The sequence below is a fragment of the Pygocentrus nattereri genome, chromosome 18 (genome assembly GCF_015220715.1).
Source record: "Pygocentrus nattereri isolate fPygNat1 chromosome 18, fPygNat1.pri, whole genome shotgun sequence".
NCBI lineage: Eukaryota > Metazoa > Chordata > Actinopteri > Characiformes > Serrasalmidae > Pygocentrus > Pygocentrus nattereri.
The window spans coordinates 39,636,933-39,650,844 of record NC_051228.1 but is presented as its reverse complement, the minus strand read 5'-3'; the positions used below and the strand labels follow the sequence as shown (position 1 = coordinate 39,650,844).

Genomic DNA, 13,912 nt, shown 5'->3' with positions numbered 1-13,912 from the left:
TGGGGATTTTTCCGTCCAGCATTGCGTTTATGTATTAAATTGCGAATCTTTTCTATAAACTGATGTTTGGGCCTTTTTTTTTTGACTAAGAAGACCGGCGTATACATGTTTGGCTTGAAGCTTGAACACTTAACACAGAGCACCATCATTTCAGCTATTTGCGGTTGTGATGTCACAGCCAACGTTGTTTGGTTGTTTCTGATTGGTCGAATTCGTCTAAAAGCAGTTCACAAGCTCCGTGTGATTAGGTTAAATTTCCCTACTTAAACCTCACAGCGTATTAACATTCGCACTTATAGACATGGTTCTTTAAGGGTTCTGTAGTAAAGGAAATGGTTCCATATGGAACTGTGAACCCTCAGAAAACCCCTTGGCCTGATTAGAGGTGTTTTTGCATTGTGAAACTGTTTTTCTGACTGGTGGAAAATGTGTTGTATGTCGCTCTATATAGCACCCAGAAGGGTTCTGCTATAGTTACTGGCTTGACACCGTAACAACAGAAGAACCCTTTTGGGTGCTATATAGAGTGTAGTCGAAAATAAACTGTAAGACCATGGTATTTTTATTTATTTATTTATTTTGAAAATTGCACTTGTTAAAAATGTGATTTTGAGATTAAAAACAATTAATCCTTCAGCCCTACCCACAGCCCACTGGGACTAGTTTGGGATATGATGTATTAAGATTAGATTAAGTGACCCTTATTAGTCCCACAAACGGGGAAATTCCACCATCCGTGAAGTGGAACACCACATACACACTAGTGAGCACACACACACTGGGGGGCAGTGAGCACACTTGCCCGGAGCGGTGGGCAGCCCTGTCCACAGCGCCCGGGGAGCAGTTGGGGGTTAGGCGTCTGACTCAAGGGCACCTCATGTGCTGTCAGCTCTGGGGATCGAACCGGTGACCTTCTGCCCATGACTGCCCATAAGAGTTTACATATTAGTACCTTTTAATATTTGGTGTTCGTCAACATTGTTTATCTCAAGGTTTTGTGCTTGCACTGTGAAAATTGGCCAGGCAGTTGAATAAACCTTTTGTCAGGCTGACCTCAGATTGGATTAACAGATTCATTCATTTGTCGTTCAGATTGTTCCTATTCCCCTTTTTTATTTGGCTTGTTGTGTTTAGTTTTGGGCTTTTCACATGGAATTGCCATCTTGAGAATGTGTTGTTTACTCAAACCTAAAAATATGATTTTGTAAATGATGTGTTTTGATTGGTCCTCAGGATGGAGAGCTTCCCAGCTGTGGCCAGTCGTGTGTTGCAAGAGTTCCGGGCCCTCCTCCAGCACAGCCCGTCTCCCCTGGGCAGCACGCGTATGCTGCAGATCATGACGATCAATATGTTCACCATTCACTATGCTCAGACCAGAGGTACACCCAAGTCATGAGCACACTACTCTCTCATCCACTGGATGCTTAATGCGACTTCAGCTTCAGATTCAGAGCAGATCTGCTTTAGAGTAATTAAAAGGGTTCTCGCTGGCCACCCACTGTTTGCTTTCTGTGCCTGCATCTGTCCCAGCTGAAGAGCAGGAAGAGACCCGTTCAGTACTGGAGGAACAGACCACAAGTCTGGGCTTGGCCATGTTTGGGCTCCTGGTGCAGCGGTGTACTGAACTTCTAAAAGAGACGTCTGCAGGTGAGCTCCAGGGGTGTTATTGGGATTTCAGAGGTGTGGGAGACTTATTTTTCCACTGTCAACATGGAGTTTGTCGGTTTTGGTGTCAAAATGATGAAAATATCTTCTGATTCTTTTGTGACGAACGTGAGTCACCCTAAAGCCTTTAAACTGGCAGCCCCAGCCGTTGATTTTGCTGAATTGGAGGAGCTTATTAGGAATATTAATATTGTGAGGGTGTGTTTAGAGCTCATCCGTTGGAGTTTATCACATCGAAGAATTAAATGGATTTCACAGAGATTATAGTATTGCAGCACTGAAGCTCAGGTGTCTTATGTTCCCATGATTTAAAGATATTGGAGCCCAGTTTAAGCTCTTTTAAGCTCTACATACATTCCCAAAAAATCCACATCAAATCAGTTTGTCTGTGCTGATCGAGGGTCAAATTCTTATTCTCATTTGTGTGTCTTGCACTGGTCAGGCGTAACACTCTGACCACCTCCTTGTTTCTACACTCACTGTCCACTTTATCAGCTCCACTTACTGTATAGCTGCACTCTGTAGTTCTACAGTTACAGACTGTAGTCCATCTGTTTCTCTGATACTCTGTTACCCTGTTCTTCAGTGGTCAGGACCCCCATGGACCCTCACAGAGCAGGTACTGTTTGGGTGGTGGGTCATTCTCAGCACTGCAGTCACACTGACGTGGTGGTGGTGTGTTAGTGTGTGTTGTGCTGGTACGAGTGGATCAGACACAGGAGTTTTTAAACACTGTGTCCACTCACTGTCCACTCTATTAGACACTCCTACCTTGTCGGTCCACCTTGTAGGTGTAAAGTCAGAGACGACAGCTCATCTGCTGCTGCAGTTTGTGCTGGTCATCCTCTAGTCCTTCACCAGTGGTCACAGGATGCTGCTTTAAAAACGCCAGCAGCACTGCTGTGTCTCATCCACTCGCACCAGCACAACACACACTAACACACCACCACCACGTCAGTGTTACTGCAGTGCTGAGAATGACCCACCACCCAGACAGTACCTGCTCTGTGAGGGTCCATGGGGGTCCTGACCACTGAAGAACAGGGTAACAGAGTATCAGAGAAACAGATGGACTACAGTCTGTAACTGTAGAACTACAGAGTGCAGCTATACGGTCAGTGGAGCTGATAAAGTGGACAGTGAGCGTAGAAACGAGGAGGTGGTCAGAACGTTACGCCTGATGGGTGTATTTACAGCTACCGTACTAACAGGACCTGCACTCCTGTTCTGAGAAGTTTCACGAGTACACGTCCTAATGTTTTTTCCATTAAATTAAATTAAATGCACATAAGATTATTTACCGGCAAGGTTTAATTAAAAGTTTTAAAAAATAAAGATGTAGTCCACAGATTTGGTTAGGCCAGCTCCTGGCTGAAAGAGTAAGAGGTAGAAAACGGTGGAGCCGCACTGTCGTAACCATTTTCTCCATGTGCCAGAACCCATCCCAGTGGATGAGCTCGATGAGTGTGATGTGGAAGAAGAGCCCATGGTGCGAGTGTCTGCTTTTCCGGCCGACCTGCGAGAGCTGCTGCCCAGCGTTAAAGTTTGGTCGGACTGGATGCTGGGTCACCCGGAGCAGTGGAACCCTCCACCATGCAATATTGAGTGAGTACCGACTGTACAAAAACACACGTGTTGAAATGGCCAGGTTCTTGGGGTTCTTGGGGTTCTTGGGGAACCCTACTCATCCTGAAACGCTTATTTTATTCTAGAAAATACATTGAGTGCTTTTATAGATCTCATATTCAGGGTCCACCATTCTCATTTACAGATAGCTGGTGTGGCTGCAAAAACCTGGCTAATCAAAAATAACAGAACATTTTATTAGCTGAAGGTTTAACTGTTTAAACAGGTCCCTGATATCTTTGTTAAAGCTACAAGAAACAAAAACACTCAAAATTCTGCAATTTGCCAATAACAATGTTTTTTACTGGTTGTTGTAAATGAATCCAGGTCTCTGTCCAATCTCAGTCTAGGCATTTCATTACATGACTTATCATTAATGTTCTGATGAAACACTAGAAATTCACCCACTTAAACCTGTTTAATTGCAACTTGGTCCTCAATTTTGAAAATTCTGATGACACCTTTCTGTGGAGAGAAGCACAACCATTGTGTTAAGACCATTGAGGAAAAAACTGGTTAGTTAAATGCAAATTATTCACAAACTAAGAGGCACAGACTTTTAAAAAGATTAAACCAACAGCACCATATAAAAATATCAAGTTAATGGCTCTTTCAGTGAAGCTGCTCTCAACCAGTGGCATAACACGCAAGAAAAAATAGCGGCTACAAAGGTCCAGCAAAACGTCAAAACACTTGCCGAGATGAGCTCTACTGCAAATGAAATGCCAGACATGATCCTTCATGATGTGATCTCCACCGTCAGAAATGCCTCCTTTACTTTTACCTTCTGTAAGTTTATTTAGATGCTCAGCAAGCTGACAGTTAATGCCTGATAGAAGGCTTGTTAGTTCAGTATCAGTCATTACATTGCAGTTAAGTCTCATTAACATGCCAAGTTGGCATTTTATACTGAGCTGTTAACATACAAATTACCTAGAAAAAAAGTGTTACAGTAAGTAGACTAGATATCCAAATGCACACTGCATGCTGACCGGCATTACTGTGGGCAGACCTTGCAGCAGCATAAATTGGCTGATTGAACGGTTTGCAAAATTTCCTTCAGGATCAATAGTGTCTGTCTGTCTGCCTGTAGGCTGAGCTCGGGGTGTATTCAACACACACTTCTTTTCATGCACATAGTTTACAGCAGAGTAAACATCTGTGTTCTCCTGTAAATGTCGTTACTTAGATTTTCAAGGTCTGAGCCAGAACAGCGTTACATCCTGAGGTCCCTGCATAGCATGTTTACAAATATAACTATTTAAAATGGATCTGTAGTAAGTGTGTGTGTGTGTGTGTGTGTGTGTGTGTGTGTGTATTATGTGTATCCAGTGGCAGTCCAGATGTGTGGCAGTGCCTGGCAGAGCTGTGTAACGCTCTAGCGCGTGTGTATCACGGTGAGACTCCACTGTATAAGGCAGACGGTGATGGAGAGGGGGATGAGGAGCTCCGGCTGTTGGTGCTGGAGGAGGACCGAATGCTGGCTGGATTTGTCCCCCTGCTGGCTGCTCCACAGGAGCCGTGCTATGTAGACCCCCAGACAGACACTGTGAGTCATATACATACACACATGGGAATTGCCTCAGTTGGCCTGTGTTTACACACACATTTACATACACACGCAGCATGATGGCCCTTTTAACACATATATAAGTGACACTGTGTAAATACACACACTTAACTCCGCACCTTAGCCCATGTATAAATGCTTGTGTTCTTGGTTCTGTAGGCAATGGCTGCTGACTGTAAGAGAGTCACCGTGCTGAAGTACTTCCTGGAGGCCCTGTGTGGCCAGGAGGAGCCACTGCTGGCCTTTAAAGGAGGAAAATACGTTTCTATTGCAGCACCACCGACTCCTAGCAAGGAAACAGAGGTCAAGAGTCAGTCACAGTCCTGTGATCAGAGCCAGGTGAGAGCGCACTGCTGCATCTCTAAATAAACCAGACTGAGTTCTGTTAGACTGAACCTGAAACTGCAAATGACCTCAGTTCTTTTCGTGTTCACAGTATAAGTGAACCAAAAAGAAGACCGTTTTCTTCCTGATCCTTTGAGATCTCAGACCACTTTCACAGCTCGTGAGCGCAGTGTTCTCTAATATGTCGACCGGACTCGCCTGCTGCTGTCCACACTGAAGGAACTGGCCGAAGCACATTGCCCAAAATTGGAAAAATGACCCTGCGTGTCCGCCACGAAGGGTTCTGCTTCTGGCTGTGCTGTCGTTCCTTCAGTGTGAAAGCAGCCTAAGGTTGCGCTGCGTTCCCAACGTCAGCCTTACATCTTATCGGTTTAATATGTCAGGGCTGCTGTCTTGACGCAGATCGCGGACACACGTATCCTGCATGGAACCGTATAAATGGTCCCTGGTCTGTTTTTACTCACTGAAGTGCTGGGGGACCGTGGCTTTGTGTACAGCACGCCTCAAGGTCTTCACCATAGAGCAAAGCAAAAGTGGACTGGGGCTGTTTTGTTTTCACAATGAACAAATCAGTCCAACCACAAAACTACAACCACAGATTTTTAATCCAAACCTGACCAGACCTTTGTCTCTGTTCAGTAGAGAGTAAGAATTGATTAAGAATGATTAAATTATTACATTATTAAATCGATTAAGAAAGCTAAAGCAGGGGCAGTGCCAGGTAAAATCTGTGAAATGTAGTGAGAACTCGAAGGCGAACCGACGCAGGGCCGACATATTTGAGCAATGACATTCGATGCTAACGTGAGCAGTCCAGTCCTGTTGGGTTGGGACGAATGAATGAAGCTTGTACATCAGGAGAAACCAAAGCTGAGCAAAGTAGCTGTATGTTTGTGTTTTCCAGGAGGATGATGTGATAGTGGAAGAGTCCTCTTTGTCTGCATCAGAGGGAGAGATGGATGGAGAGGTGGAAGGGGATGGAAGTGAGGATGACATCCGAGAGCTAAGAGCACGACGCCACGCACTAGCCCATAAACTCGCACAGCAACAGAAACGTAGAGACAAAATACAGGTATCGCACACGGAAAATGACGTGCACCTTGCAGACGCACCAACACGTCTTCGTACGTTTCATGCAGGTGCAGTGTAAACGAGTGCTAGCTGAGTGACTGTGTGTGTTCTCCAGGCTGTGCTGCAGACGGGAGGTCAGCTGGAGCTGGAGATCAGACCCTTCTACCTTGTCCCGGACACCAACTGCTTCATTGATCACCTAGAGGGCTTGAAGACACTACTGGCCTGTGGTACATACATACTGGTGGTGCCGCTGATCGGTAAGACCAAGATTTGCCCTTTTTCATCTCATCACCTTTTCTGCTCTTTGTTTACCTCCGTGTTCAATACCTTTCCAGACCTGCGGTTCTCAAAGGCCGCTTTTCCACCTGAAACAAATGGTTCTCAGCGTTCTGCGCTGGTCCAGCTGTTGTACGGCTAAATCAGAACCAGGAAATTACCAAGAAAACTACACAAACAAGTAACTAACAGGCTAATAGTGGTGGTTGGTTAGTGTAGTGGTTAACACCTCTGCCTTCTACGCTGTAGACTGGGGTTCAATCCCCACCTGGGTAACCGCCCTACACTATACCAGTAAGAGTCCTTGGGCAAGACTCCCAACACCGCCTTGGCCTCCCTGTGTAAAATGATCAAATCGTAAGTCGCTCTGGAGAAGAGCGTCAGCCAAATGCCGTAAATGTAAAACTGTAAAAGTAACAGAGCCACGCACACAACACCCACCACGAAACGCGCCTGATTCCGTCTGTCACGCCAACTCCGGTCTCTCCATCAGCTGCTCTCATCTTGTCATCTAAATGGGTCGTATTTGAGCATCTGTTACTGAAGCAGACTGTAGCCAGATAACTACCTTCAGTAGCTTTAGCATCGAGGTTTAATTTTGGCTTTCTGTCTTTCTAACATCGGCCGCTCGACTCCGCTTCCTCAGATCGGAGTCATCGCCATCTAAATGTGTTTCAGTAACGCTTTTGCTAGTTGGAATCGAACCTGTTCTGTGGTGAGCAGCACTGGCAGCATGTCGGCCAACACTGACCGGCTACTCCTTTCGAGCTGGTTAGGCAGCGCCGCCTAACGTTTCGATGTCGGTTTTAGATTGTAGCTTTGATGGTTATTGAATGGTGGGTTTAGTTTCATTTGTTTAAGCAAACTTTATGTCGTTACATCACCCCACCGAACGGTTCTGTGCCCTGAGTGTGGTTAGCTCATCGTTTAAGCGTTTCCATGTCAAACCGTGTCCATGTGGAAACACCACAGTTACCCTCTGTGCTCAGAACCGTTTGGCCCAGCAGTGGAGAAGAGGCCAAACCGGTCCCTGAAGACCACCGATTTAGACTGTACTACCATTGATGCTGAAATGAGAGACAAATGTTTTGTAAGACGTTTTGGGTAATAAGGGTTTTACTGTAATATTGTTCTGCGTATTCAAACTCTTCTCACTTTTTCCCTCCTGTGGTGTGTTTTTCAGTGATTACAGAGCTTGATGGCTTAGCAAAGGGGCAGGAGAGCCGTGATGGAGACTCTGTTGGTGGAGGCGGAGCGGCTCATGCCAGGTTGGTGCAGGAGCAAGCTAAAGCGGCCGTGACCTTCCTGGAGAAGGGGTTTGAGGCCCGAGAGTCAGGTCTGAGAGCACTTACCAGCCGGGGGAACCAGCTGGAGTCCATTGCCTTCCGCAGTGAGGATACCTCTGGACAAAAGGTGTGTGTGTGTGTGTGTGTGTGTGTGTGTGTGTGTGTGTGTTCTCTAGGGCTACACTTAGACAGCAGGTAAAAGTGTCCCAAATCAGATTTGCTCACCGTTTTTTTTTTGGCTGTTCACATGATCTTTTAAATGCATCAGTCATCAGTCTGATCAGATCAGCTCCTAAACTGAGCCGCATGCACAAAAGAACAGAGCGTCACGCGACTCACCCAGAGATAAACAATCACAACCGCCGACGAACGCCAGCCGCTCCCGGAGGATCAGCTTCATCTTCACCAGCATCACAGGAGCATCATGAAGCTTCACTGACTGACAGCTGGGCTCATCACCCAGAACGTGTTCGAGCTCGCAGTAAAAATAGGAAATGACCACTTCTTCGGTTCTTGTCCTCGGATTCTTAAAACTTCACTTTCAGACTCTAAACGGTTCTTTGACGCTGCGGCCGGGTTCTCCTGCGGCCGGGTTCTCCTGTGGCCTCGTTCTCCTGCGGCCTCATTCGGACATTTCTTTCTAAAGCTCTTTGAACACGGAGTGGTTGCGATAGGTGCCTTCTGATTTTTTGGTGCAGAAACATCAGCCTGAACGTTTGAGCGTGAAATTATGATGAATGTTGAGTGGGATTGACATTAAAGTCGCTTGAATTCCAATTGGGCTTTTCAGACTGAGCCGCATTGCTGTAGATCTGATATGTACCAGATTTCAGTACCACATATAAAACCGTCTCATATCAGAAAATGTCAGATTCAGTGTTTATCTGTTCACACTGACACACATCTGTGTCACATAGGACTGTGTGTAGTAAAGGTTCCCAGTTCGGTTCTTCACAGTAAACTGAATTCAGCGATGAATCTCGGGTAGGACGGATACTGAACGTGCTCTCTTTCTCCAGGGCAATAATGATGATGTGATTCTGTCCTGCTGCCTGCATTACTGTCAAGACAAGGCTAAGGACTTCATGCCTGCTCAGAGAGGTGAGATCAGCTCCTGTTTACCTAAACCAGTAAACATCCCTGTGCAGGTCAGCTTTACTCTGAATTCCGGCAAGGCTGTGTTTATTTGGCTTGTCAGTTTTGAGGTTTTGAGTTGGAGTTGATGTTGATTCTCGCACAGTGTAGCATAACAAATGATTTATTTCTTTCTTTAAGATGGGCCAGTTCGGCTGCGCAGGGAGGTGGTTCTGCTCACAGATGACCGTAACCTACGCGTGAAGGCCCTGACTAGGAACGTTCCGGTCCGAGACATCCCTGCCTTCCTGAGCTGGGCTAAAGTGGGCTGAATACGGGGGGCCGGGCAGTGCACTGTAAAAACCGCTCAACCTCCATCGCAGTGGAGTGAATAAGCAAGAACACAGCACAGAGGGAGAGAGACGGTGTGTGTGAGAGAGTGAGAGGGGAAAGAGACAAGCTTTTTTGGTCAAACCAACAACAAAAAAAAGCAAGAATGATAAATGAAGGCCTTTTCAAAAAGATGAGGAAGAGTTTCTTAATCCCTTAATAGTAGAACGTGTGGAGAGCGTTTGGGAAGCTGAACCAGGCTGAGCTGAACAGGGGGGTCGCACCTGTTAGGAGCAGGGGATGGTTTGGAGGTGCAGTTGCAGGGCTGTGTGTGTGTGTGTGAGCGAGCGAGTGTTGTGTGTATGAGCGAGATAAACACCGACAGGCATTCTCAGCTGTGCTGTGTAGTCTACAGTAACGCGTGCCAGCTAGCAATATTGAGCATAAGGTAGATCAGAGAGGAAGAGACGGACAGTTGGTGGTTCGGGCTCAGATAGAGTCAAAACCACAATGGTAGCTCTTCCTGTGCATGACTACTTAGGCACCCACAGGGCAGCCTGTGATGAGCATAGAGCTCCAGTAGAGGCAGCGTGAGGGACTCTGAGCAGGGAGCCAGGAGTTAATACGCTGCTGTGACTTCTCTCGCTCCTGTTCTGTGGCCTGCAAGGCCTCACATGAGAATCGAGTTTTCATCGTCTCAGTGCTTCAGTTTGCTTGATTATTTGCAGTCTTGACTGGCTTTTATGTTTTTTTGTTGTTGTTTTTTAAAGTTTATCAGCTCATCCGTAGTTGCTTTGGGCTTGGTGTGGCTTTGATGCACTTGTATGGACAACCGTGCTCCACTTATATCTATAGTACACCTCATTGTCCTCTCATCACAGCAGCACACGAGCATTTCGCTTGCAACCCAATAGGCTTCAAACAGTCGTTCCGCAGCTTCGCGATTAGGTTTAGGGGCTTTTGCTTTGGACACAAGATGGAAAAGATAAAAAAGCAAGGAGAGATGATACGGATGGTACAGAACCGGAATGATGCGGTTTTTTTTTTTTCTTTTGTTAATAATTAAAAGCAGTGTGTACGTTTTCAGCATGTCAGGGAAGGTTAATGAAGAGCGAACAGTTCATCATTTTTCAGTCTGGATCCTGCTTTAAAAAGCTCGCCTCGTTTTCCTTTGTTTTTACAGTAGAATCCAAACAAAAGGGTCCAAACTCATCTTAAAATATGCATAGTTGTGTGTTGGGTTATTTTTTTTTCTCCACTGTTTTTCTTCTGGGTGAAATCTTTGCAGGCGTACTATAATGAGCTTCCATAATCTGACTTTTGCTGCTTGTTCTTTCCACAAAAAACAGCATTTGGTGTTTTGCAACATCTTAATGGGACCTGAATCTGTTTTTAAAGGCGTCGTCATCATCTGTGGCAACCTGATGTTAAAAGAAGCACGTCTTGTTTAGCAGTGCACTGTTTAAAGCAGTTGCTGCTCACGTTTCACGTTTAACCCAGTGGTGAATTTCCTTCTTTCAGTTTAATAAACGCTTTAAGTTTGCATTGCTGCTTTTATTCCTCTTCATGCCTGTGCTAGGATTGGCCCATAGGTGGCTCCCTTTCCCCAGAGAAAGATCAGAGGTAGTAACTGGGCTTAGTGTACAGCCACAGAAGATCAGAGGCTGCAGCTAAGAGGAGAAGTGTCCACATGTTGGATGAGCTGGTGTCCACATACCTTTGGACAGTGTGTGTTTCATACTGAACTAGAGAAAAAGACACTCGGTATCAGGAGCCTCTACAGCACTAAATACAGGGAGGCACCAGCGCTGGAAGAACTTTCTCCATCTGTTAAAGGAGGGGTGGAGAGCGGTGCTGCCCAGTCCAAATCCCTGGTCCTGTGGACATTCTCGCAGAATTTGGACCAGGTGCTCTGTGATGTTCACTGATGTACTCAACGAGTGCGTTTACATGCACTTACTAATCCAATCACTGCAGAAAATCAGATTTTGTCAGTAATCCAATCAACGCATTTACATGCTCTCGAGGAATCAGATAATGGGGAAACTCCAGGTCTACAGGAGTCAGACAGTAATCAGATAATGGGGAAACTCCAGGTCTACAGGAGTCAGACAGTAATCAGATAATGGGGAAACTCCAGGTCTACAGGAGTCAGACAGTAATCAGATAATGGGGAAACTCCAGGTCTACAGGAGTCAGACAGTAATCAGATAATGAGGAAACTCCAGGTCTACAGGAGTCAGACAGTAATCAGATAATGGGGAAACTCCAGGTCTACAGGAGTCAGACAGTAATCAGATAATGAGGAAACTCCAGGTCTACAGGAGTCAGACAGTAATCAGATAATAGGGAAACTCCAGGTCTACAGGAGTCAGACAGTAATCAGATAATGGGAAACTCCAGGTCTACAGGAGTCAGACAGTAATCAGATAATGGGGAAACTCCAGGTCTACAGGAGTCAGACAGTAATCAGATAATGGGGAAACTCCAGGTCTACAGGAGTCAGACAGTAATCAGATAATGGGGAAACTCCAGGTCTACAGGAGTCAGACAGTAATCAGATCATGGGGAAACTCCAGGTCTACAGGAGTCAGACAGTAATCAGATCATGGGGAAACTCCAGGTCTACAGGAGTCAGACAGTAATCAGATAATGGGGAAACTCCAGGTCTACAGGAGTCAGACAGTAATCAGATAACGGGGAAACTCCAGGTCTACATGAGTCAGACAGTAACCAGATAATGGGGAAACTCCGGGTCTACAGGAGTCAGACAGTAACCAGATAATGGGGAAACTCCGGGTCTACAGGAGTCAGACAGTAATCAGATAATGGGGAAACTCCAGGTCTACAGGAGTCAGACAGTAATCAGATAATGGGGAAACTCCAGGTCTACAGGAGTCAGACAGTAATCAGATAATGGGGAAACTCCAGGTCTACAGGAGTCAGACAGTAATCAGATAATGAGGAAACTCCAGGTCTACAGGAGTCAGACAGTAATCAGATAATGGGGAAACTCCAGGTCTACAGGAGTCAGACAGTAATCAGATAACGGGGAAACTCCAGGTCTACAGGAGTCAGACAGTAATCAGATAATGGGGAAACTCCAGGTCTACAGGAGTCAGACAGTAATCAGATAATGGGGAAACTCCAGGTCTACAGGAGTCAGACAGTAATCAGATAATGGGGAAACTCCAGGTCTACAGGAGTCAGACAGTAATCAGATAATGGGGAAACTCCAGGTCTACAGGAGTCAGACAGTAATCAGATAACGGGGAAACTCCAGGTCTACAGGAGTCAGACAGTAATCAGATAATGAGGAAACTCCAGGTCTACATGAGTCAGACAGTAATCAGATAATGGGGAAACTCCAGGTCTACATGAGTCAGACAGTAATCAGATAATGGGGAAACTCCAGGTCTACAGGAGTCAGACAGTAATCAGATAATGGGGAAACTCCAGGTCTACAGGAGTCAGACAGTAATCAGATAATGGTGAAACTCCAGGTCTACAGGAGTCAGACAGTAATCAGATAACGGGGAAACTCCAGGTCTACATGAGTCAGACAGTAATCAGATAATGGGGAAACTCCAGGTCTACATGAGTCAGACAGTAATCAGATAACGGGGAAACTCCAGGTCTACAGGAGTCAGACAGTAATCAGATAATGGGGAAACTCCAGGTCTACAGGAGTCAGACAGTAATCAGATCATGGGGAAACTCCAGGTCTACAGGAGTCAGACAGTAAATATGAACGTCATCTTGAAGATGAAGAATATTTTAATGCTTTATTTCGTGTTTGGTTTGGTGACACTGCTCCCTTATTCCTGCCGTCTAATCTCACACATGCTCAGACAGAGAAGAAAGAAATCAGAGTGAGAGTTCACAGCACTGAGAAATCGGATTCCTGAGCTGAAATCCAGCCTCTTTATCAGATTTATAGATCGGAGTAGGTGTTTACATGGCCATTTGTGGATAACTGCAGAAATCCTACTATTAAGATTAAGAGACCGTTATTAGTCCCACAACGGGGAAATTTCACCTCTGCATTTAACCCATCAGTGCAGTGAAACACCACATACACACACTAGGGGGCAGTGAGCACACTTGCCCAGCACAGTGGGCAGCCCAATCCACAGCACCCGGGGAGCAGTTGGGGGTTAGGTGTCTTGCTCAAGGACACCTCAGTCATGGACTGTCGGCTCTGGGGATCAAACCGGTGACCTTCCGGTCACAGGGCCGGTTCCCTGACCTCCAGCCCACGACTGCCCCCGTTATTATCGGATTATTGATGCATGTAAACACTCAGTGCCATCATGCGGCGTCTTTAGACTGCATAGCAGCGGCAAATATAAAGAGGCGAATAAGCTTGAGCCACTTCAGCTCAAACCGACACAAAGATCTACATTTTTGCACATTAATTTTTTTACACCAGGATACTTTATTTTTATTTATTATTTTTCATGAAGTATTTCACTGTCGTTTCTCTACAATGAACTATTTCATATCCTCACTTGCAAATTTGCTTACATCTCAACAAATCAGAAAAACGGGTGGAATTTCCCTTCGAGTCTGCAGAAGAACGGCGGCGGCGTTCAGCCACGTGTCTGACAAACAAACGCACGACAATTCAGAGCACCAAAAAAAGCAAAGTTTATTATTAACTCTT

General features: G+C 45.7%; 1 protein-coding gene across 2 annotated transcripts in view; it reads left to right on the top strand.

The window, feature by feature from the left end:
* Positions 1-10,791, top strand: part of smg6 (SMG6 nonsense mediated mRNA decay factor) — a 43,355-nt gene extending 32,564 nt beyond the window's left edge. For both annotated transcript variants that reach the window (XM_037547272.1, XM_037547271.1), the window contains exons 10-19: positions 1,234-1,379; positions 1,531-1,647; positions 3,102-3,270; positions 4,624-4,840; positions 5,021-5,200; positions 6,111-6,278; positions 6,393-6,537; positions 7,740-7,969; positions 8,862-8,943; positions 9,118-10,791. In XM_037547272.1, coding sequence (XP_037403169.1) covers positions 1,234-1,379; positions 1,531-1,647; positions 3,102-3,270; positions 4,624-4,840; positions 5,021-5,200; positions 6,111-6,278; positions 6,393-6,537; positions 7,740-7,969; positions 8,862-8,943; positions 9,118-9,248 — 1,585 coding nt within the window. In that variant the 3' untranslated portion in view covers positions 9,249-10,791. The remainder of the gene's footprint in view (positions 1-1,233; positions 1,380-1,530; positions 1,648-3,101; positions 3,271-4,623; positions 4,841-5,020; positions 5,201-6,110; positions 6,279-6,392; positions 6,538-7,739; positions 7,970-8,861; positions 8,944-9,117) is intronic.
* The last annotated feature ends 3,121 nt before the right edge of the window (positions 10,792-13,912 follow it).